The sequence below is a fragment of the Ochotona curzoniae genome, unplaced genomic scaffold (assembly GCF_017591425.1).
Source record: "Ochotona curzoniae isolate NIBS_2020 unplaced genomic scaffold, NIBS_Ocur_1.0 contig_1302, whole genome shotgun sequence".
NCBI classification, from domain to species: Eukaryota; Metazoa; Chordata; class Mammalia; order Lagomorpha; family Ochotonidae; genus Ochotona; species Ochotona curzoniae.
This window is the reverse complement of record NW_024465035.1, coordinates 7,184,201-7,209,461: the sequence shown is the minus strand read 5'-3', so window position 1 is coordinate 7,209,461 and position 25,261 is coordinate 7,184,201. Positions and strand designations below refer to the sequence as shown.

The following is a 25,261-nucleotide window of genomic DNA, read 5'->3' as shown; positions in this document are numbered from 1 at the left end:
AGTTCTTTTATTTAAAGGTCAGAAACCCATTTTAATCCAGAATCAGAAAATAGGTATTTATGTGCTAATGCAATTGTCAGTCAAAAAATGTAAGTCGTGAAACCATTGTTTTATAAATGACATTTGGAATTGCAAAAAGCAAGTCAGATAAATGTCTCCTATTTTGATTGACCTGAGGATCAGGTGGGCTGGGAACCTTCTGATCAGCTCCTACCCTCCCCTTTCTTACCTTACTACACATATTGCAACAGGAGTGGTACTGAAATATCTCTGATGGGAACCTGGGACTGCTCAGGACACGTCTAGGCATTGTCCTAGTGGTTAAGTTTTTCTTTAGCCTGTCTCTGGTAGGGTCTTTATTGACAATTATGATAACGAAATTTGTTTCATGAAGTCAGAAATGCCAGGTTATTCTGTCAACAAAGACCTTATTTGAAATAGTTCTAGAAAAGTGATTAATGTTTATGTGCATTTGGTATATGTGGTTGTATATGCACACTCAAAGAAGCATGCCCTTTTAGGTGTTTTTTATTTTGTTTTGAATTATTTGTTTTATCTGAAAGGCAGAGTTACAGAGAGAGAGGGCGAGATAGAAAGATGGAGAAATCTTCATTTACTGGTTCACTCCCCAAGTGATTGCAGCACCACAACTGAGCCAGTCCAAAACCAGGAGTAAGGACCAAGCGCCTGGACCATCTTAGGCTGCTTTCCCAGGCTCTCATCAGCGAGCTGGACCAGAAGTGGAACAGCGGGAACTCAGCTGGTGCCAGGTGGAATGCAGGCAACACATGCCGAGGATTAGCTTGCTATGACGTGGTTGTGGTCCCAACTTTTTTTTTTTTTAAGATTTTTAAATTTTTATTGGAAAGGCAGATTTTACAGAGAAAAGGAGAGACAGAGAGATCTTCCATCTGCTGGTTCACTCCCCAAGTGGCCACAACGGCCATAGCTGAGCCAATCTGAAGCCAGCAGCCAGGAGTCTCTTCTGAGTTTCCCATGCGGGTACAAGGTCCTGAGGCTTTGGGCCATCTTAGACTGCTTTCCCAGGCCGCAAGCAGGGAGCTGGATGGGAAGTGCAACAGCTGGGACACAAGCTGGTGTCCAAATAGGATCCTAGCTTGTGCCAGGCGAGGATTTAGCACCCGGCCATCGCACTAGGCCCTCTTCAGTTATTGTACGGTCTGTTTCCAAACAGAAACTGGTAAACCAAATCAGGTCTCTCCTTCCTGAACTGCATTTGACACTAATAAAAATTAGCGTCTCATATCACAGTTGTTACATAAACCTTAAAAATCAGTTTAGCTTGTCACTGTAGAAGTCTAATAGCACTGGTTCTGTTACTACTTCTTGCTATTAAGTGTGTTAATAACACATATGCATTATTCTTTCACAAATAGCTACATTTCAGTGTAATTGGTTGTCCTTGTAATATTATCTATTATATTTCAGGCATAAAACATCATTCTGAAAAGGCATCCATGAGTTCCACCAGACTACTAGAAAGTTCTGTGGCTCTGGAGAGATGATGTAATTTAGATAAAATAATTGGACGGCAATTTTACTTTAAAATATCAGCAAAGAAATCCTAAAGTTTTACTGGAAAATCTTAAAATTATTTTATTTTTAATGTGTTTATCCTTTACCCTAAAGTCGAGGTGAGGAATGTATGTCCCATGGACTGGATCGGACCCATGAAATGATTTGGTCTGACCCTGCTGAGAGTCTGCAGAATGATTTTATAAATATCCAAATGAACCTTGGCAGAAAGAAAGTACCCCACTCCTGCTGAAGGGATTTAAGCAGGAATTATAATAATATATAAAACAACCGAAGCAGAAACTTTGTGGGTGGCCTTCTCAACCATCATAGATTCATGTATAATGCTGGACTGTGAAACCGTGCCTTTGCTTATGGAGTAAAAATTCTTTACCAGTTGAACTTTACTTTTAATGTCAACTTAAATATGAGCCTTAAGTGATTCTTACCTTGTTGTAGCAAAAGTGTTGCAAGAAATTAATTGCTGTTACGTCTTTCACATCTCTGCATTTGCGTTGTAACCAGCCTCCTATGTGGCTTTCAGTAATTATTTGTGGGAAGATGGAGAGACTTAGGAGCAGATGTCATCAACTCCTAGTATTGTCACAAAAGCCAGTAGGTCTCTGCAGGAGCCACCCTGGGGCAGTGGGAGAGCATCAGAGACATGAGCAGGGTAGGACAGACTGGGGCCACACGGTACTACTGCCGTTCTCCCCCCACTGGACCCTTGGGAGTTTGCTTTTCCCAGACGTAAAATGCGATCTGTAGTACGAAGAGTAACTGAGACAGGCTGTGCAGAAGCCCAGCCTTCCCAAAGCCTGCATTTTCATTGGCACTTGGAACTCACATAATGCTTCTAGAAATATTAACACTTTCTTCTAATGCCTACTTATGACTCAGCAAGATTTGGGCTTCTGAGATTAAGCCAAGTTCTGATGATCAGGTTTACATAATGGGTAAAATGATATGGTTTGACCACAGAATGGGTGTTGTTTTACCAGCAAAATCACAAGTAAGTATGGAATCTATAACGACCCTGCTGGCTTGTTCCTCTTAGGATAGGATTCCCATAACTTTTACAATCCCTAATTGCCTTCCCCTGGTTTCAGAAAGTCTTTGTTATTTCTCCTAGAACATCATGGGAGGGGAAGATTTAAGTTTTTAATTCCAAGCCCCTAAATATGCAAAATGGGGAGAATAGTTCCTCTTAGGAAATTTCTGCACTGTTTCTGAAACTTTTACATAGATAACTAAAAATGCAGTTGCAGAAATGCTTGGTGTAGCCAGTCGGGTAATGAATTTGCTACCTCTCAGGTAAATTGTTTCCTAAAAACAGCTCATTTAAAATTTTTTGTGTATAGCATGTTATGGATATTTGCCAGCTTTGTGAAATTTTCTTTAAGATTTATTTTTATTTATTTGACAGAATTACAAAGAGAGGAGGAGGGGCGATAGAGCGATAATAAGAGAATCTTCCATCTGCTGGTTCACTTTCCAAATGACCACAGTGGCCAGTGCCAGGACCTTTGTCCAGGCGTTCCACACATATCCAGGAGCCCAGGCACTTGGGCCATCTTCTGCTACTTTCCTAAGCATGTTAGAAGGGAGCTGAACAGCAGAGTTCAATAACTATCATGAAAAACCTGATTAACATTAGCTCATGTAAGAAATATTGAGGAACTGAACTTGAGTGATAGGAATGGAAAGACGGATCAATTCAAGAGATTCTAAGGGATTAGAATGAACAGAAATCCATGATTGTTTGGTTATGGAGGAAACAGACAAGATAAATTAGGTTTTAATCATTGGCTATATGTATTTTTTGATTACAAAAGCAGTACATGCCATTGTAGAAAAAAATGAGAAAATATAAGGAATATAAAAATATAGTCTCAATCATCTGGAGATAAACAGCTTTAATATTTTGGCTTATTCATATGTATCTCTGTATGTAAACATATAGTACTTTAGACGGTTCATGGAGAAATTGAATTAAAAGACAAGCTTATTTTGATAAGAACATCTTTGAAATCCGTGCATAGTTTTTTCATAATGCTCATTTTATATGAACCTTTTGAAGAGTTTCTTGTGTATGTATGCATGCATTTATATGTTAGGTTCACTTTAGTACTATACAGACCATTTAATTATATAGAGGTGTTTTCGTTATATTTAGGTTTTATTCAAGTTCTATTGCAAATGGTGCCAACATAAGCATTTTTTCAGTTAGAACTATACACATCTTTAATATATCATCTTATTAAGATCACCTTTGAAGTGAAATCATTGGAGCAAAATGTTTTATTCTAAAAACCATTGTTAGTTATTTACCTGTACGTTCCGCATTGTCCTGCATGAAGTTACCAGTTTGTACCTCGACACAGCAGCCTTGCGACTTTGGTGATTGGGTTGGTAGTCATGCTGTTCATTGAGCTAAGTACTTAGTAGGTGGAACCTGGTTGGAGAGCAGTATACTAAATTCAGATTGGAATGTGACAACTGAATTATATTCATTAACTCTTATATATTTAGATCCATTTGGAATGAAGCAAGTATGATAATGACAACAATAATAAACATAATAATAGCTAACATTCATCATACTGTTACTGTATGCCAAGCCCCTCCATGAATTATCGTATTTAATTCTCTTGGTACAGTGAATTAGGTGGTAAAATTAGATCCCGTTTTGTAGAGGAGACAGTTGAGGGCCAGAAAACTTGCATTGCCTGCCCAGGGTTACAGGACTGATGAGTGATGGAGAACCTATTCAAACTAAAAATAAGTCTTGGAATAGATTGGGCTTAATAAATAGATCTCGCAAAGTACAGTATAAAGTGATGAGATCACAGTAACTTAGTTGTATTCTCAAGAAACTATGGTAACGGGTTAGCAGTAGCAAAAGAGAGATGTTAGGTGTAATCAGTTCAAAAGTAGCTGCTGTACCATTTTTCCCCCCCAGCACTCAGTTCTTTTATTCATTACTCTCCCTCCAGTTAAATTCTCAGTTCTCAAAGCCTGCCCAACACCAGTGAGGACTTGTTTGAACCACCCTGGCCATCTTCTCTTCCTACCTGCTCATCACTGCCTTGCCTTACGTGCTTCCTTTTGCATAGTTCTTTTTGAATGTCAGAGCATGAGTCATTTAGAGTATTTTGTAATGCCTTTGGTAGTTATGCACCAAGCGTGGGGCTCGGTCTGTTCTGTTTTGTTGACGTCAGTCTGTCCTGTGAGAGTAAACACCGTTGTCACCTCGACCTCATACAAGGGAAATCTGAGGCTTGGAAATGCCATTTGCTTAAGTTCACAGAGAAATGCCCATGCGAGGTCAGACCTTTTGTTGATATACAGAGGACCTTGACCATAACTTAAAAGAATTTGGATGGGTAGGAAAAAAGGAGGAAAAAGCTTTCTTGTTAAAAATATGTGATGAATGGAAAATAGAATCCGGGCAGTGTTGGGCAGTAGATCGTGAAAAGGCCAGTGAGTTAGGACATTGAGTGACAATACAGCTCTGGAAAGTTCAGCTTCTTCTCCAAATTGGGAAGCCATTGGAGGGATTTTTGACTAATAGAATAACTGGACTAATTTTGACTAATATTGTTGACTAATAGAATAACTGGACAGCTTGAAAGTAGAAGACGAATGCTAGATTCCATCCCATGATCCCTTTGCCAAGGATATTTCTAAGCTAGTTCATGGGATTCAAGAAAACGTACAGTTGTTTATTTACCTATTAGAAGCTTGCGTAGACTGAATTAAACACCAGATCAGATTGCTTTCTGTAGGAGTCACGTGAGCTCTGTGTGAGAACAGTGGCTTGCTATTCTTTGCAAAGCTGTAATCATCATGGCTGTGCTGTTCACCCCAAGTCACAAGGGGAAAAGGAATGGATTACCCAAAAGCATTCTTGTTCCGAAATCAAAACACTTGTTCACTGCGGTAATTGGAGTGTGTGGTATCTGAGAGGGTCGTTCCAGGAGGAGGTGCCCCCGTTCTGGCACCTCAGTGACCGGCAAGGGAGGAGACTTGCTCACCAGGCAAGTGTAGGCTGGTGTTGATGCACTTGTTGGCATCAGGCCGGGAAGGTTGGATTTTGTGTCTGTGTTGTTTTTTTTTTTTTTTAATGATACCAACTATGACAAGTGAGGAAATTAATATTTAGGACTTGAAGGCAAAGTGCATAAATGTTAAACAGTAGCCAGATCTTATCACTGATATTTATGGAGTATCAAAAATAGATGTCGGGCCGGGGGAAGAAGAGCAGCAAGACATTGTGTTTAAGGATCTCTGCAAATGTCAGTCATCTGGGCCACAATCTGATTTGGTTTCAGCTTGAAAGAAATTATCCACTAGATAGGCTCAAAAAACTTTGAGTGTGAAAAAGCAAGCTTTGTTTTCCAAATGTTTTAAAATCCAAAGTTTCATTCAAAATTCTGTATCTCAGTTGAATTAAATTATCCACTTGCTTGGCACTTCACTGTGTTGTCTAGAATTTTATAATTTTATCTTCCTGTTTCTTCACCTTGTCAAATTCTCCTAAAAGTGTTATTTAATGTGAGGCTCCTTGCCTGACAGTGTTCTTCAGGAAGAACCAGTTTTGTCTACTCTGGTTGGTTGGTCATGTGATAATCTTGTTATGGAATGAACCAATTTGTAGCAAAAGAAAAACCACCCTTTGTGTGCCATAGAGTCAGTGTCCTGAAGAAAGCAGAGGGGAGGTGAACATAAAAAAAAAAGTAGAGAACAAATGACTTTGACTTCATTTGATTAAATTTTAAGCAAAATTGAGAAACATCATGTACTAGTGATTCTAAGTATTACCTCTCAACTCACTAAATCTTAAAACTTTTACACAAGTGGCATAAATGTAACTTCTTTGGCTATTTACAGATGTCAGGAGTTCTGCTAGAATATTCAAACTCTTAATGACAAAGTGGTAAAATTTACTTACGAGAAATTTCTGGATAGCCATTTTGTGTCCTCTTACAGTATGAAAACCCATAAGTTCTGGGGAAAAATTTTTTGATGTTCTTAGATAAACTGCAGGATTTGGAGGGAGTTTTTAAAAAGTAACAGTTGAGAAGTTTAAAAATAGGAATTTTTAAAACTTAAAAAAAAAGATTACTACGTATTCTCTTTGCCTTTCAGCAAACAAAGTGTCAGAAACCACACTTTCAAAATAAATATTTTGGGGAACACATTCTCATATTTGTCTTTTGAAATATGTTCCTTTGTAAAACCGATCTTGGAATAAAGTGGTTGTGAAAATGCTACTTTTAAAGTGGGAAATACAGTTACTGCTATGTCTATATTCATGTTTATTTCTCATGTTTTCCTTAGACCAATGTTAACAGGAAGTGCCTGCTAGGATCCTCTATACAAAATAGATGTTACTAAACCGGAGAGAAAGACGAATGGATTTTCGACTAATTCCGTAGAGGAGACACATGTGTCTTTATTAATGTTAATGGTGGGGGCCTCTCATTACGTTCTAGAATAATCTGCTTTAGCAAAGGTTCTCCTAAAGAATTTCATAACATCTAAAGGTTAATATGTTAGGTAAAGAACAGCATCTTTAAGCACTTGTATTACAGGACATGATGGGATGCTTTCTATTAAATTATGTGATGATTTAAATGAGGAAAAAGAGAAAGTACATCACTTTTTGCCCTCAACTTTAATGCCTTTAATCAAATAATGGCCTTCTGGAAAATAGTTAATTTTAAGCATTTGGAAAGATCAATTCCACTTTGCCACCAAAAAATGACCTAAATGATGAAGTTTGATGTATTTAAAGTATCATTTCACCCTTTTAACCTAGTAAATAATTTAAAGTGCCTTCAGTGTTGCTTTGCCACTGCTGTGTTTCTCACTGTTCAAGGGGTTATGATTGTTTATGGAAAGCGGCTGGAGTTTGGTACCTGAAAAAAGCATCAAGCCTCATGGCCAGAACTGGGGTGCTTCCTCCATTAGGTTTTTGGCATCTTTGTCCCAAGTGTCCCCCACAGTATCTTCACCAAAAAAAAAAAAAACTCATTTGAAGCAGGTTATACATAAAGCAGAGAGATGTGAAAATGAGATCCTTCTCTGATGTTAACAGGGTGCTTTAAAACATCGTTAGTCACTTTGCATCTTTTGTGATATCTTTAAACCTTTATATTAAAGGTGAAGGAATCAGTAGCTCTGACAATTATAATCCATTTTCCCTCAGCTTACAGAACACTGATATGAAATTACCCTTGAGTGCCGACAGCTTTGTAAATAAAAAAAAAAATTGCCCTCTATTAGCATGTTTGTGGGCAGATTAAAAACTGTCTTCATTAGCATAAGTAACACTTACAGATTCTTTTAAAAGTAGAAAATTATTTGCTGAATGATAAATTGCTGGCTTTATAGTTAGTTGTTGAAAATGTACTCATTCAAAATGCCTCGTGTAGTTTAGTCTACAATGCCGAATTTTTTGTTAGAAGTACAATTTAATGGATTATGTACTTAATCCTTGTTCCTACTACTTGCTTAAATGTAATTCATGCTTTCCACTAAAATGTTTGTATCAAATACTTTCCTATTTAGATTGATTTCTTTTAATATCATATATTATTGTACTCCATGCCCCAGAGATTAGAACAAAATACTCCCGCAAATAACACATAAAAGATGAGGGTGAAAGGGGATAAATAGAGACTATAAAATGTTGTGCTTTTTAGAACTCCAATTACCATCCTATTTTTTAAAATGTGTTTTTCCCTCTTAGTCTCAGCCAGGATTGCCATTTTCCTTTTTATAACTCTTAGTTTTAAAATGTATATGTACATACTGGTAATATATGCATGTTGTATTGAATTGCTTTTTTTTCTCAGAGAATGGTGAGGTCTGTTGTATTAAATACATTCCAAAAAAAAAGTCACAGAGACCAGGCCCTGAAAGGGTTCTCCTTACAGGTGCAATAATTCCATTAAAATCCATGCGCTGCGCCCCCGGTTCGTGGAGATGTTAGAAGTGAATTGACTGTTCTAAAAAGAGCCGAGTGAAATCAGAGATTTCGTTTGGTTGGAAATTAGCAGCTGAGAGAGGAAGGTGCCAGGATTTTTATTTGAATGTGGTACAACAAGATCGTGTCAGTAAAGCACAGCATTAGAATATTGAGTTTAAAACTGCTAATTTTTCCTTTAAAATGAGCATACAGTCATGTGTTTCATGGACCATAGTAAATTGCCATTGTGTTGTCATTGAGTTTGTTTTGCTTTTTTGCCGTGCTGGTTTGGCAGTCATTCTGTATTTTCTCTTTGGCTTTTTTTTTTCTCCCAATTTTACATTTCTTTAATAGATCTCTAACCAGAACCAGTGAAAGCGATGTTATTTATTTCCGTCTTAGGTTTAGCGTCTTTTGCGCTGTTTTCTTGCTTACGGTAGCAAGACATTTGCAGATGGTTCTTGGTTACTATAAAGTACATAACAGTATTTCCTTTGTGGCAGATGGATTTAAGACTTTTAGTTCTCATAAAATGTAGGTTTACAATACATAACTTTACAGGATTTGTGTTGTATATAACAGGTTTGAACATATTATCCTAGAATTCATCTGCATGGCATTTTCAGCTTATTCAGGGTCCATGCCAGTTTTTTTAAGTAATAGGGGGAGTGCTGTGATTGATAGCAACAGCTCAAGGCGTGATTTTGAATAGAAACAAAGGGTTTAGAACAGAAGGTGTCAAATTAAACTTTGTCGGTTTGAAAAGTAGTAACATCCTGGAAGTTTTACCAATGTATTTACATGTGGCCACTGTTTATATTTTGCCCTCTTTATATGCAGCGTAATGTTGGTTGGCGAATTTACTACATTTTAAAGTTTAGATCATTCCTAGTACCATTTTAGTTTTCTGAGAATGCATTGGTCTCAGGATTCTGACTCCGTGTCTTTTCTCCTGTTCAGAACCAATTGCGATCAATTTAATTTTGAGAGGAAGTCCCTACTTCTGCCTGTAGTCTTAACAGTAAATCAAGTCGCATATCCTTCTCTTTCAGATGTAATTATGTTCATTCACATTTGGAAAAAAAAAAAAACAGCACTGCCTTTCATCCCCCATCTTTCATTTGAAGTAAATCTATACCATTGTCATTTAAAAACCAGTGCAGTACTTTGGGGAATGATGATTTTTATTTGTCAGATATTGCATATATTCTGACACACTGTTTATTGCACTCCAAGGTCACTTGCTGTGACAATAGCACTTGTGCAAACTGACCTAGAAAAAAAGGCATCGAGAAATTAGCACTGGGCTTCCTGAGTCATCCTCTATGAAACAGGTCAGATTGCTGTCATCATTAATAGAGTCACAATCGATTGGATTTGAAGTAGGCAAACTACTCCAAGACATTAAAGCAGTAATAGTAGGGTAGACGTTACTTCTGCCCGTGTTGGTTGAGCGTGCCACTCCTCTTCTACACCGAGGAAGAACAAACGTACAAATCTCTGTTATGCTTAAGAAAGATACACTTCAAGAACTATATTCACACACACACACGTCCACGCGCCTTGTTTTGCGGAGTGCGCTGGTGGAACCAACAGTCCCCAGACGCATGCTCAAATGTTTTTCTAAGAAGTATCTGATTTCGGTCTCTTGAAGTCAATTATTTCTCATGCGAGACTAGCGGAGACATGCTTCAACTTAAAATTCATCCAGTTATTTTTAGATAAGGAATTAGAAGTATTAATTTAAGGGCAGAGGTTAATAGCAAACTACTGGAAATGTTATGTTAGTCATGGGCAATTAATAAAAATAAGAATCTGTCTCCTAAGTATGGAGATGCAGAAGCAAGAATACAAGCAAAATATTTGTTGAATGAGTCAGGGCTCTTTTTCTGAAATATTTGTTAAACCAGCATGAATGTGATTGTTTAAGAATTAGCTATCATTATTAGCCATTTTAAAAAAACTAATGATTTTCTTTTTCAAAGAACATCTGTGATCCACATGTTTTTTTCACATACATACACCCACCAGCAGATCTGCATTACTTTAAAAAGTTTCTAAAGGATGTGAAAAATCACTGGGAATTTTTCAGCTCTCTCCAAGCTTTTCTTCCATAAATTATTCTTAATTGAACATTTTAGCAATTTTTAGTTACAAGCATTTTTTTTTAATTTGTAGATGTTTACTGTTTAATACTTTTTGCCATAGAGTACTAGACAAGTTGAAAAAAAAATTCTCTGTGGTTTATGAACCTTCTGACTTCTCTTGAAAAATAAATAAAATGATGTGCTTTGCTGTGTTGAGACATAGGAGCCTTCTCAGTCCTGACTGCTGAAACAGAAAAGGTGAGGCAGGGTGACAGTCACTAATACAGTATCCCGGCTTACAGAAAGATGCCCTCCTAACACCCATTCGCTAAGAACAGAGTGAGAGTGCTAGAACAAAGTAACTTAGATATAGGAAATATATATGACTTTTTCATGGCTTAATCCAGGTAGTAAATATCTAGTTGCAAAGGAAAAAAAAAAAACAAAAACTAAGCATCTCCAAGGCATCGTAAGTGTGAGTCTGAACACTTCAGCTTAGTTGTTCTGGAGCTGACCTTTAAGCTTTCCATCCTCTGATGAGGCGCTCAGAATCCTCTGCTGGCCTAGATGAGGTGGCTGTCCTGCCTCTGTGTGCATCTGGGCATGCTGACCATTGCACAGGCATTAGTGATGGTGGGGGGGCTCAGTCTCAACTCACGTACTGTAAGGCTTTACCACATATATTATGATTTTATGATTTTTCCCCCCTATGGCCAGGATTTGAGTCCTGCCGGGCTGACCTCAAACTTTATTTTTGTGTGCACCAGCCAGTGCAGGATCTGGTACAATCTGATCTGTCAGCTACACCAGCCAATGCACATACCCGTAGATGCAGCTGCCTGGTCAGTTCTACCCCTAGCCCCATCACTCATGAGCTGATGGGTCCTGCAGCCTAGCCCAGCCCATCGTATACACCAGCAGGTGCCTAACCTTTTAGGAGTGATGCCCAATAACCCCTAAAAGGTTCGCACCCAGCCTTGGAAGCAGCATATGCTGCAGACTAGCCTGGTCTATCCCATTGGGCTTTCATGTACACCAGAGAGTGCAGCAGCCTAGCCCAGCCTGGCTTGCCCCCAGACCAGCCTGCCTCCAGTCCCAACTCTCACACTCACCGGTGGAAGCAGTAATCCAGCAAGGGAGTCCCTGAAGTTCCCCTGTCAGGCCTGTACCCCGCCCTTGGTCTTACTTGTGTCAGAGAATACTCTGACCCAGTCTGAGCTCTTACTGATGGGTTCAGCAGCCTGGTCTAGCCTGACCTGGCCTGGCCCATTCCCGACCATCATGTGAACTGGTGGATATTGCAGTGTAGCTTGGCTCACACATATGCCAATGCATGCTGCAGCCCCAAGTCCTTGCTCTTGTGCTTGCCAGCGTGAATACTGCCTGTTCGATAACTGGATTTTGTATCTAGTGGCAGTGAATGAATATATCAGACCATCCTCTTATATATATTTGTCTAATTAAAAGATGCTGAGTAGAAAGTTGGAACTCTTAGAAAAATTCAATCTCAAGAGATTAGCAACAGCTAACCATTTGCTAGGAGGTGGACCTTGGGAAGTTCATATATCAGTTTTTCATCTTTGAGAATCTCTGAAATAAGCAGTATTGAGGAAAACAGCCTATATTTCTTTGTACTGTATACTGCATTCGGAAGAAGCCTTTATCGGGTAAAGCAAAGAAACCCATGCTGTTCTCTACTTTCACCCCTAATAACATAAAAACTTTCTCAATTGAGTATAATAATCATATAATAAACTGGGTTAATTTTCTTCTTGTTGAGCTAATTTACTTAATTTCCAAGAAACCCCATTGTCTTAGGATACTGCAAAAGCAGAGCCTGGGACTGAGATGCTTATCTGATAGAGGTCTTAGAAGAAATGAGGGGATTGGGAAGAGTCCAGTGAGAAAGTGGTCTCAACTCAAATCCAACTTCATAGAGAAGGTAACAGGAAGAGTGGGGATGGTGACCACTGGAAGGTTGAGGAGTGGAGTGAGTTGTCTATATTTTGAAGCAAGGGTCAGGGATCTCCTAACACTGAATGACCACACCGAGGGCAGGCATGAGTAAGGAAATAAAGGAACCTGCCCAGCATCTCCAAGTAGTTGGCTCCACGATACTCTTGCAGAGCAGAGCACCACTGGGAACTGTGTGCAGGTTGCACAGTAGCTCGGAGGCACATGGTCAAAGTGGGACAACCTACCCTTTGTCAGTGTCTAGAGCATGACAGTGGAGGTGAAGACACGAGATAGTGGATCAACAGTCATGCTCTGTTGGGCTGCTTGGCTCTTGATAGATAATCCCAGGATTAATTGCTGGCTTTCAGAGGTATCAGAAAAGGTTCAGGTTTTGTTGTTCTTTGCACACGTTCTTCTCTGTCGGCCTGGGAAGCCGATTAAAATTCTGTTCTGATAAGGCTTAACACTTATAACATGGTAGAGGGAAATACGGGATTGCAAGGTCTCTTTCTGGATTATTCTTTGGAGAATTACCATGCTCACTCTCGTTGCACCTTGTATTGGGCAGGGTTCTTGTCTGACACAAGTGCTGCATGTCCTCTCTCCCTTACACAAATATACACATAGTCTGACTTTTAATACAAGAATTAGGAACTTAGGAAATACTTTTAGGGAAAAAAAATCTAGTCTGTTCTACCATTCAGACATCTTTTCTTGTCACTCACCAGTCAAGAAGCACCTGTTTTGTTGTTCTGCGTATTGCTGAGTCCATGACAAGTACTCTCCTTCAATATTTAATTCTGAGCCTCTGTTGAATCAGCCCACCCCCTTGGTAACAGTTATCCTCCCTCAGCATGCTAAGAGAAAAAATGTAACACAGATTGGAGTTTTCGAAGTTTTTGAACAAAGTTTATTCACATTATCTTACCTTTTTAGCTTCTAGTGGGAGATGACAGCTCCTTCCTGCAGAACCCCTAACACAAACTAACCTGTTACGCCCTTGTCTTAAGGGATGGTTGTGTGAGCTGTTACGCTGGAAAGAAGATCCTTCTCCAGAAAATAGGACCCTGTGGGAGAACCTCTCCATGATCCGTCGGTTCCTCAGTCTTCCTCAGCCAGAACGGGATGCCATTTACGAACAGGAGAGCAACGCAGTGCATCACCATGGCGACAGGCCTCCCCACATCATTCACGTGCCAACAGAGCAGATTCAGGTTCGTTCACCTTGGCCAATTCCATACAGCACCAAGTAAACAAAGCCGTAAACCTAGCAGGGAAGTGAATGTTTCTCTTTTTCTCACCAGTCTAAACTAGGCCTTTGAACAAGAGATAACAGTAGAAATGCGTTGCCTTCCTGCTTGGGAGAATAAAAGAAATATTAACGTACTTTTTGCAGTATGTGCATTCTCTCTCCCCTCGTCCACCATCCCCGGAGTGATAGGATCCCCTTTTTCACTTCAGTTTTGGCAAATATGTCTTAGCTCATACTGGGCTTTTGTGTGAGATCTTGGATTTTTTGTGAATGTTTTTTAAAAATCAGACTTTGAAACACCACCTCCTTCTTAGTTAATACCGTACTGTCCCTGAGGAAAGGAATTGCTGCTGTCTCTGTAAAGGAAGTTTGTGGAATCACAATTTTTATACCTGGATTCTGTCCAAAAACAGAATGGAAGGGAAACCTAACTGAAATCGTGCTGTGTGCTCCCTGGCTCTTCCCTCACCTTGTAGCAGTGTCCCCATGCCCTGATGGAGTGTGGCCTAGGGCGAGTCATTTCTGTTTGTCTTTCCTTTAGAGCCCCTCCCCCACCAGCTTTGGCAAAGGAGAGTCTAGAGGCGGTTTCTTACCAGGCCTGCCGACCCCTGCACCGTGGCTCGGTGCTGCTCCCCAGGTGAGCGGGACAGGTTACCAGTGCCAGCAGGAAAGGGAGGCAGAGGGGTGGCATCAAACCTGCTCCCTTGGTCAGGATTTTCCAGCTTGCACAGAACAGTGCTAACGTGGGCGTGGACAAAGACCACCTTGCCAGCAGATTCAGCCGTGTGCGTGGTTTGCCATGCCATGGAACCTACTTCCATTCTTCCACCTGGAGAACTCTCCTGTGAGTTTGCATTGGAAAGTTGCGAGATTGGGCACTTTGTTGGTACTTGTAAGGCTTTGATTGCTTAGGAAATATGTTGTAATTGAACTTGAGTTGTATTGATTTGTTTCTCTTTTAATGTTCTTAGATTTCTGTTTTAAGGGAAAATTCCATGGTCTTTCAGAGTCTTAATTTCCTATCTTGGTACAATCACCTACATTATTTCTTGATGACTGTGTGTAGGGAAAGGGAGGATTCCAGAATGTCCATGTAGCTAAAAACAATAATGGAGTTATCTGTCTACCAGGAAAAAAAAAATCATTGCATGTTATTAAAGACAAACCAAATTGAAAAAAGAGAATCCCTGAGGATAGCAGGCACTAAAATAATGGGAAAAGCCTGAAAAACTTAACTATTTTAGGAAAACAAAAAAGAAACATACATTAATATTAAAAATATTACTTGTTTGAAAATGTAAATTGTTTTTAATAAAGTTGCTTCTTAAGGGGATAAACGAAAACGCTCAGGCCCTATGCAAGCCTCCTTCTTTGCTATTACTGGGTCGATTTGGTTTGCTGATAAGAATTATGGATATCAAGTGTTTATAGCATGTTCACATATCACGCATTTGTAAGTGGAAATTAAGCACATACTAGCTTTGAACAAATCACATCTGGGTTTGTGATAGAACAATTTAGTAACCATCATGTGATTGATTATGCCTTTATTTGTTAAGAAAAAAAATTTGGGGTGGCCCCCTAGTGTAGTTTGAGAAATCTCTCAGAAGCCGTTTGGCCTCAGACAGGCTAATGCTCAGAAAGAGGGGTTGCTTCTCTGCACGCTCCGTATTTGAGCCATTGAGTTTTAAGGGGTCACACTCCAAGTTCTGTCCTCAAGCTCTGTACATCACCTTTCTAAAACGTCTTTGCTTCTCAATCTTGGTGATAAACCTTTGTCATTCATTTCCGTCCTGGTTTGCGTTGCCATCTTTGCCATTGCTGGGTGTCCTGACGAAGTTGGTGGCTCACGATCTCTGCTCAGTGAGCATGAGAGGCCCCCAGAGTTGTATGAATTCATCCCTTCCCACGGAGGATCATCCTGTTTTCTAACTGCCCTGCCTTTTCATGGTGAATCTTTGTCCCCGCAAAGAAGAGGCTGTATGTGGGATTCATAACCATGTGCTTCCCAGTTCTAGATGGCTTTGTGTGAAACATGCAAAAGCACAACTCTGATTGATTGTTTCTCTTGCAGCAGCAGCAGCAGCAGCAGCAGCAACAGCAGCCGGCACCGCCGCCCCCACAGCCACAGCAGCAGCCCCCGGCAGGCCCCCGGCTCCCGCCACGGCAGCCCACCGTGGCCTCACCTGCCGAGTCGGACGAGGAGAACCGGCAGAAGACACGGCCGCGAACAAAAATTTCAGTGGAAGCCTTGGGAATCCTGCAGAGTTTCATCCAAGACGTGGGCCTGTACCCCGACGAAGAGGCCATCCAGACTCTGTCCGCCCAGCTCGACCTGCCCAAGTACACCATCATCAAGTTCTTTCAGAACCAGCGCTACTATCTCAAGCATCACGGCAAACTGAAGGATAATTCCGGTTTAGAGGTGGATGTGGCAGAATATAAAGATGAGGAATTGCTTAAGGATTTAGAAGAGAGTGTCCAAGATAAAAATGCTAACACCCTTTTTTCAGTCAAACTAGAAGATGAGTTGTCGGTGGAAGGAAACACAGACATTAGTGCTGATTTAAAAGACTGACATTACAGTATTATTTTCATTCATCAACGCCCCCGGTATTTACTGACAAGATGAAAAGTCCACATTGCATTCTCAGAAAACCTTTGTTGGTCATTGTTTGCCCAGTGAATCTTCAGAAACTTGCACAAACAGGAAAGTTGGGAAAGGCATAATGCAGACTGCACTAATGTTTTACAAACTGCTTGGCAGCCCCAGGTGAAGCAAGGATTGTTTGGTATGAAAATCTGTGTTCACGGAGCACACCACGGTGTGTACCCGTAAGCATGAGACCCGTGCTTTTTTATTCTTTAATTATTATTCTGGAGCCTCAAAACAAGCATTATAACTTCTGTGATTATGCTTTCCTTTCCTTTAATTATTTCTGTAACACTCCACACTGATCTTTGGAAACTTACCCCTTATTTTGAAAAAAAAAAAGGAAAAAAAAAAGAGTTTGTTACTCTATTGTATGTTACAAAAGAACTATAGACTGTGGAATGCAGTTTAAAAATGACATATGCCAACAAATGCCTTGTATTATATGGCACTGCCGTAATTCAAATTTGTTTTTATTTTGGAAATAAAAGTTCACTGTAATTTTTTCATTCACATTGTTACATGATTTTTTTTTTAAAAAAAAAAAGAACAGAAAATGTGAAACACAGTTTAGTCCTCATTATTTATTTGTAGATCCTGCCGCATCATGTTGTAATTAATTTTTAGAAGTTTCCGTTAAATGTAATATTGCTTCTCTTGTTACCATACTGATTCTTTTCTATTTATAAATGTATTTTGATGGGCAGTAAAACAAAGTGTCTTAAAAGTTTTAAATAGAGAAAATGTGCTTTACACAGTTGCCTATAAAAAGTGCTCTATGTTATCCAAGCAGTTCATACTATAAGCTTCACTCTTATTGTTGTATGCAATTTTTACTATCATGCAAATAAGCTTAGGTAAATAAAACTAATAGATCACCTTAGAAAATTATGCAATTAATGTGAAACAATTGATGTTTGCAATGTGTCTTCCTTTGGTTTACAATCAATTTTAAAGCTACATCTGTATAAAATTTCTGTATAAAGGTGTATTTCTTTTTTATGAGTTTATGGCTATGAAAACACCAGCTATTTTGTTACAGCTGGCTGTTTTTATAAGTGTATCACAATTTTCTTTATGCAGAAATGTTCTGATTAGGAGTGGTTATTGACTGTAACTACACAATTAAAATTGTTTGTATGGTATGACACGGTAGGGTTTGTCTGCTTATGTAAACTTACCTTGAAGAAGGAACCCGAGGCTGGTCTTCTCCTTGAAGTGCATGTTAATTCGTACTTTCTTGGTGATATTTGATTTTAAAAAAGAACAACAGAAAAAGTCACCTGAAACATTGTAAATTTGAATCTCAAACACATGCTTCCTTTTAGAGTTACAAAATCTCATGATGAAGATGATAACCATGTTTTCTGGTTGACGTTTTGCTTAGTAAACAAAGGATGATGAGCAAGCCTCAACAAAAACAGACATCACTCTGCTCGTTACTGTTTAAGATTGGTTCATCTGTTTTTATTTCACAGTACTTCAATTATAGCAACATTTTTTCTTAAGCCGAAGTGTTAGTATTTTTGAAGGGCATTAATAGTAGCAAAATGAGTAGGTGAGGAAACGACCTCCTGAATCAAAACCCCATAGTTAGCACTGCTTTTTTTTTTTTTAAGAGTCATTTATTTTTGAAAGATTTACAGAAAGAAGGAGAAATAGCAGTCTTCCATCCATGGTTTCCCTCCCCAGGTGGCCACATTGACAGGGCCTAGGCCAGGCTGAAGCTGAAAGCCAGGGGCTTCATACGGGTCTCCCACGTGGGTAAAGGGCCCAGACACACATATGCCATCTTCCACAGAGCATCAGCAGGGAGCTGAAAAGGAACTAGGGCAACAGGGACATGCACCAGCGGCCATATAGGACACTGGGATGTCAGGAGACCACCCCCCCCACACACACCCCATAATTTGCCACATCCCTTTATACATATGAGTGGAATAAGTCAATAACTCATCTCACTTGTTCCTGTCCTAACTATAAAAACTACATAAAGAACATGAGTGTCACACAACTTAAAGCAGCCTTCAAAATTCTTGCAACACAAGACTTAATAAACTTAGCCAGCATATTAAAGGAAGTGTGCCAATGGTGCCAGGAGGACAGAGGCCCATGTCGTTAGCACTTAGTGGAACTGTCTCTTTCTCTCTTCGTGTTTGTTCCTCTTGTTTTTCCAGATGTTAGTGGAGATCTCTGGGTTTCTTGAGATCTGGCTCCACGGTCACCATTTTCCTTTGCTTGCCGTTTCTGCCAGTTCCTGATGAGCACAATTGTGGGCAACCTGGGCTGCTTTAATGTTGAACCTTTTCGAAACAAATGGAATCATTGAAAGCTCCCTCTAAAGCTTCAAGTGCTTGCTTACTTTAAAATAGGTGAGCTACTCTAAAGGCAGCTGGCATGCTTCCAAACTTTTAAAGATTTATTTGTTTTTATTGGAAAGATTTACAGAAAGAAAAATCTTCCATCTGTCCACTGCTTCACTCTCAAAGTGGCCCCAGCAGCCGGTGGTGAGCCTTTCAGGAGCCCAGAGCCTCTTTCGGATCTCAAACGCAGATGCAGAGTCCCAAGGCTTTGGCGGTCCTCCATGCTTTCCCAGGCCACAAGCAGGGAGTTAGATGGGAAGCAGGGCCCCTGGGATTAGAACCAGGATTAAAAAGGGGAATCCCATATGGGATCCCGGCACAGGCAAGATGAGGACTTTAGCCACTAAGCTGCCACACTGGGCCCTTCCCAACTTTTTGTTAACAAGAGAATAACTTGTTCAGAAGAATTCAGAAAATTATGAATCAAAGGTAAATAAGGAAAATAAAAACCAGATTTCGTGTATTTAAAAAATAGGTAATAAAATAAAATAGAAACTCTTAGGCTTTAAGTTTTTTCTTTGCCGAAGCTTAAGAAAAAAATGCTGCAGCAGAAAGTCCTTTTTTTTTAACAGCCAGTCCAATGTTGCCTAAGGTGTCAAATCAGTATGAATTTTTTGGTAATCTTAAGGGGACAAGAAGTTGGGTTGCAAATAAAATTTTCCTATTCTCATAACTCCTCAAATTCTTTTAAAACAGTACTTTGGATGAAATGGTGGTTGTATGTTGAAAATCAGTTCTGCCAACAAATTTTCACTTAGCAGTTAGAGTCAGCATGATGTTGCTAATTTCCTATAAAGCAGAAATGAATCACTGAGGTGAATAAAGGAGTGAGGAGACACATCTTGGAAAAGACTTATCCAGTTGGTCTTTTCTGTCCCTGGTCCAGTGTCTGTCACTGCCCACGTCCTCCTTTTGCCTGTAGGGAGGATAAAAGTTATCTGACAAAAACAAAAGGCATGCCATAGTGCTTCTTGCTATTGCAACCTTCGCAGAGTCAGGCCGTTTACGGGTAATATTTGACCCTGCGCATCTGAATCTGCTATGGATTCCTTCACTCAGCACTTTGCCACTAATTTGTATTACGCGCTGTGGCCATAGCGTACTTGCACGTTATGCAAAAAATAATGTTGATAGTATCTGCTTGCCACACATAATGCAGAGTTGACACCTCACCTTCGAAAACCAAGGTGACAAGTAAGTCTGCCCTGGTCGTGTGGCCCTTGGAAACAAAATCTGTACATATTATGCAATTAAACATGTATTAGTATTTAATACCAAGACATTCTGAGCTTAAATGGGAATACTCTATTGTATAGTCGATAGAAATACAATTATTGTGTTAAAACAGGCTGCAGATTTTCATTATGGTGTCTAAAATTACTAATATCTATCAGAGATGATACCAATATTATAGTCTATAAGTATTTTTTCTTTTTTTTACTTTTTAGGAGATTATTATATGGCTTCAATGTTTCTCCTGAAGCAATCCTTTCAATGTACATACTATTTGCATGTCTTATGACAGAAACTAAATTACAATCTATTAACAGTACACATTTTTTGATAAAATATAAAGTACTCAACAAAGAAATGTGGTGGAAGGTGTATGTCCAGGAATACCATACCTGTTTTAACATTAAGAAATGTTAATAAAGTAGTTTGAAATTAATATTTAAAAGATGAGCAACATTTTTAAGCCTTTCTCATACTACCCAATTTACATGACACGTGTATGTCTCCGAATTGAATTTGACCAAAACTCAGTTGCTGCTTCTTACCTTGTACTCTTTTTGCATCAATGGTTCTCAGCCACTAATACAGGTTTTGTGATTAAAAGCATTCGACATGGCCCCTGTTCTCTATGATAAGGGTTGGTGAAGTGGTGAATGAGGGAATGCAGTATATATTACTGTTATTGCTTCGTGAACAGAAAGAGACTCAACAGCGTACTTCCTCCTAGTTTCAAGTTGAACAGTATTTCTTTTGTGTTAGTTGCCCTGGGACTAGTTGCCTTTGGGGTGCTGACAGGTTTCTGAACGTGACTGAGTCTCATGCAGACCCTAGCGCCTCTGCCAAGGACACGTGCTCTGTGAGCTCGGATGCCACACTCAGCATCGGTCCAGGAGTACCTACTCAGTGAGACTGTTGACCAAGGTTCAGACACTCAGAACTCTCCATCAATTCATTAAGCCATTAGGAGCTGATGCAAAACAAACATTTGTGTAGAGCATAAACCTGTCAAACCACATCTTTTGTTTCCAATTTAATTTCCAAATATTTGTTTTGCTAGGTCAAGTACAAAGGCCTCTTTGCTGTTGAATCTCCATTCTTACTGTTACCTCCAATGTGTTCAAGACAATAAGAGCAGCATTTGTAGATGGCTTCAATGTATGAAGCACTGACACAAACACTGCCTGCTTTAAAGCTCTTCCTACAACTAGGAGCTACTTCATGAGAGGCACTTCTAAGAAAAGGAAAGAAATAGATTAACTTGTTCGTTCAGCTTTTTTTTTTTAATTTTGATTAATTTTTGTTTCTTTGGAAGATATACACATAGAAAGATGCACCTTCCTTTGGTTCACTAACCATTGTCTGCAATAGCCAGGGCTGGGGCCGGCCAGCACCAGGCGTCAGGAACCCAACCTAGACCTGCCACATGGGTGGGGAGGCCGCAACTGCTTGAGCTCGCGTCCCAATATGTGCATTAACAAGAAGCTGAATGGGAAGCTGAAATCCAGGCACCCTGATAGGAAACTGGCGGCCCAAGAAGTGGCTTCATTGCTGCACAAACACCTCCTCTCTCCAGCCTTAAGTGACCATGACCAAGACCCAAGGTGTCAAAACTGAAGGGTCTATCTTCTTCTCAAATATAAGAAAAGCTATTTAAAATTCAGCTTTTCAGAAATGTAGCATATGTTTTCCTAATTTGAAACTGTTGGTCACTAATTAAACACGTGAAATGTTTCATTTTGAAACAAAATTCTACTGCAAAATTCTACTGTCCTGATATAGATTCTTATGCACAAAATATTTTTCAAAGAACAAGCTTTAATTATAGAAATTCTTGAACACAAAATAGCAGAGAAAATGGACACCTGGTTACCAAGTGCAGCATCTTTTCCCATTACCAGGTGAAATTAGTTGAGATGAAACTTCTGCAAAAATGCCCAAATTATTCCATCATGTTTTGCCCACAATCATGTTGTGATGTCACCTTTTACAAAGGGATGCGTCCTCCAACTTCTAGAGAAAATGTTAAAGTTTTCCTCAGAGATCTCTAAGGCTCTTCAAAAGCCAAGTTTTAGAACCTGTGAGAATTCCACAAATATTTGTGACATAGAAAAAGAGCCAAGCCTGCCTTTTTTATTTATAAACAATACGCGCTTTCATATCATTGTTGAAACTAAAGTACATAATTTTCAGTTATGCATAATAAAATATGTAATTAAACAACATCCCATGGTGGATTAAAGAATTAAAAGCTTCAGGTGTGGAAAAGAATTTGTTGGCATTTTCTTTTTCAAGGTGGTATTTTGAGGTGTTACTTTTCATTTTCCTTTGACATCTTATACACAAATAAAAAGACACAAACAGGTGAGAAGCAGAGAAAATGAAGAATTGGCTTTAACACAATGGATTTGAAAGACACAGTAAGGCAGAATATTTGCAAAGTGAATTTTAAAAGGACAGAAATCGTACACAGGGGAGGGAAAAAGAAAGGAAAGAACCAGAGATGTGTTTCAAGAAATTGAAATGAACATAATAGGAAGTTACCTGGATTTGGTAATTCCTATATTTTAAAGTACAATAAATCCACACACCAATTGGTAGAATCCAGTGAACTTCTTTTTAAGATTTAATTAATAATTCTGCACTATAGATATTGAAGTCAGGAGAGACTTTTGGCATTTATCCTATTTCTGAAAGGGTAATACATCAAATAAAATCAAACTACTTAAATGTCAGAATGTGTCAGGATGATTCTGAAAACAAATTATTCTGAGTGTCTAAGAAGAAAATAATGTGACAGAGATGAAGTTCTGCATGAACGTCAGGTGGACTGGTGACCTAGTGTTTCACAGAGCGCTTAAACCACCGTGAGACTCACCCACGTCGGACTCGATGAATTCAGCAGCAGGTGCATGCAGTACTCAAGTCTTGCCACAGAAATGTATTTGGTAAGTGAATGAATGATTGGATCAGATGATTTAGAAGAAATGTTGGGCAAATTGAAAGGAATGAGATCCCATCTCCCCTGGGCAATCCTTTTGGCAGTGCATTTTAAATAAACATATGTAAAAGAAAAGCCCTGCTTGTTCATCTTTGAAGTAAGTACCCTCGTGGCCCTTTAGAAGAGTGGCATTGTTGCTGATGGCATAGAATCTAGCGTTGGAACACCACTTGGGCTCCCTGTAATTTCGTGCTGGAGTGCTTGAGTTTTATTCCTCGCTTCACTGCTTGGTCCAGCCTTCTTCTGTCGTGCTCCTGGGAGCTGAGTGGTTGAGTGGTTGGGTTGCTGCTGCCCTCGGGGTGCACCCCCAGTGCGGGCCTGGCTCTCTGTTTTGGCCAACTCAGCCCGGGCTGTTTTGTTAGTGACACAAAACATCAGATAGGACATAAGTGTTTGTCTCGCCGTCTTTTAAATAAATAGAGAAACACATATATGAATACATTTTGAAAGAGAGAATAGTTTTAGGAAACCAATTTGCTAAGACTTTCAATTTTTTTTTTAAGATTTATTTATTTATTTATTTTTTTATTGGAAAGGCGGATATACAGAGAGGAGAGACAGAGAGGAAGATCTTCCGTCCAATGATTCACTCCCCAAGTGAGCGCAATGGGCCGATAGCGCAATGGGCCGATACTATGCCGGTCCGAAGCCAGGAGTCTCCTCCGGGTCTCCCACGCGGGTGCAGGGTCCCAAAGCTTTGGGCCGTCCTCGACTGCTTTCCCAGGCCACAGGCAGGGAGCTGGAAGGGAAGCGGGGCTGCCGGGATTAGAACCGACACCCATATGGGATCCCGGGCGTGCAAGGCGAGGACCTTAACCACTTGCGCCACCGCGCCGGGCCCTACCACTTTCATTTATGTTACAATAAACTAGGGTAAAATTTATGCAAAATTTGGATGGAAGCTAATATAAATGAAAAGGGAAGCTTGATATGTTCTGAGATCCTGTACAATTTATTAGCGGGGTACCCAAATTATTGAGGTCTAGTGGACATACAATAAACTATACGGATTTAACATGCACAAATTCAGACATGTATCAAAAATATTTATGCCATGTAATGTATGTACACACACAGAAACATGAAATAGTCATTATCCCAGCAATTTCTTCACGACTTTTTATAATAACCCCTCCCTCACACCTTTCCATTTTCATCTATGACGAATGCCATCAAAGTGCTAATTTATTTCCGATCACTACAGATTAGTTGGCATATTCTAGAATTTTCTTTCCATAAAATTATTCAGAATGTATCTACATTGGACTGGCTTTTTTCACTCAGCATAAAAATAATACCCAGCTATATATATGTCTTCCTTCTTCTGGTTTACTAATACTCCCTTTTGTGGATATAGTGTAATTTTTTTACCCATTGAGTATCTAGTAGACATTTATTTGTATTTTGCTTTTTTTTGTCATTACAAATAGAGATGCTATAAACATTTTTATGCAAGCCTTTTTAAGAACATATACTTTTATTTATCTTGAATAAGCTCCTAGGAGTACAATAATTATTCACATCAGAGATATATGTTTTATATTTTTTAAAGAAAGATTAAGTTTTTTAATTGGAAAGGCAGATTTACAGAGGGACAAACAAAAGCATCTTCCATCCACTGCTTCACTCCCCAAATGGCCACAATGGCCAGAGCTGAGTCAATATGAAGCCAGGAGCAAAGAGCCCTATCTGAATCTCCCATGTGGGTGCAAAGTTCTAAGAATATAACCCATCTTTAACTGCTTCCCCATGCCACAAGCAGGGCGCTGGATGGAAAATGGAGCAGCCAAGACACAAACCAGCACCCATATGGGATTCCAGTGCTGGCAGGGAGAGGATTAGCCAGTTGAGCTATCGCAGTGACTCCAATTGTCTAACATCCTAAGAAACCAACAAACTTCTTTCCAAAGGGATTATGTTCTCAATGTTGCCACCAAGAGTGTGTGAGCATTTCCACTGTGGCACATCTTTGTCAACACTTGATGTGGTCGTCTTTCTAATTTTAAACGAGTGTGGGTGATATCAGCATGTTGCATTTCCCTAATGAGTCCCATTTTCTTAGTTGGATATCTGCATACATTGGCTGCTACCCTACGTGTGTGTGTGTGTGTGTGTGTGTGTGTGTGTGTGTGTGTGTGTGTGTGTTCTGTAAGTATCTGTTCTTTTTCCCACTTTCTACTGGGTTGCTTGTCATCTTAGAGATTTGG

The 25,261-nt window shown here is 39.5% G+C and overlaps 1 protein-coding gene across 5 annotated transcripts in view; it reads left to right on the top strand.

Annotated features, from left to right (window-relative positions):
- The window catches only part of SATB1 (SATB homeobox 1), a 93,053-nt gene extending 76,062 nt beyond the window's left edge, over positions 1-16,991 (top strand). For 2 of the 5 annotated variants that reach the window (XM_040963439.1, XM_040963429.1), the window contains exons 11-13: positions 13,566-13,769; positions 14,349-14,444; positions 15,882-16,991. In XM_040963439.1, coding sequence (XP_040819373.1) covers positions 13,566-13,769; positions 14,349-14,444; positions 15,882-16,385 — 804 coding nt within the window. In that variant the 3' untranslated portion in view covers positions 16,386-16,991. The remainder of the gene's footprint in view (positions 1-13,565; positions 13,770-14,348; positions 14,445-15,881) is intronic. The other 3 variants (XM_040963447.1, XM_040963456.1, XM_040963466.1) reach the window with 2 other exon arrangements.
- The last annotated feature ends 8,270 nt before the right edge of the window (positions 16,992-25,261 follow it).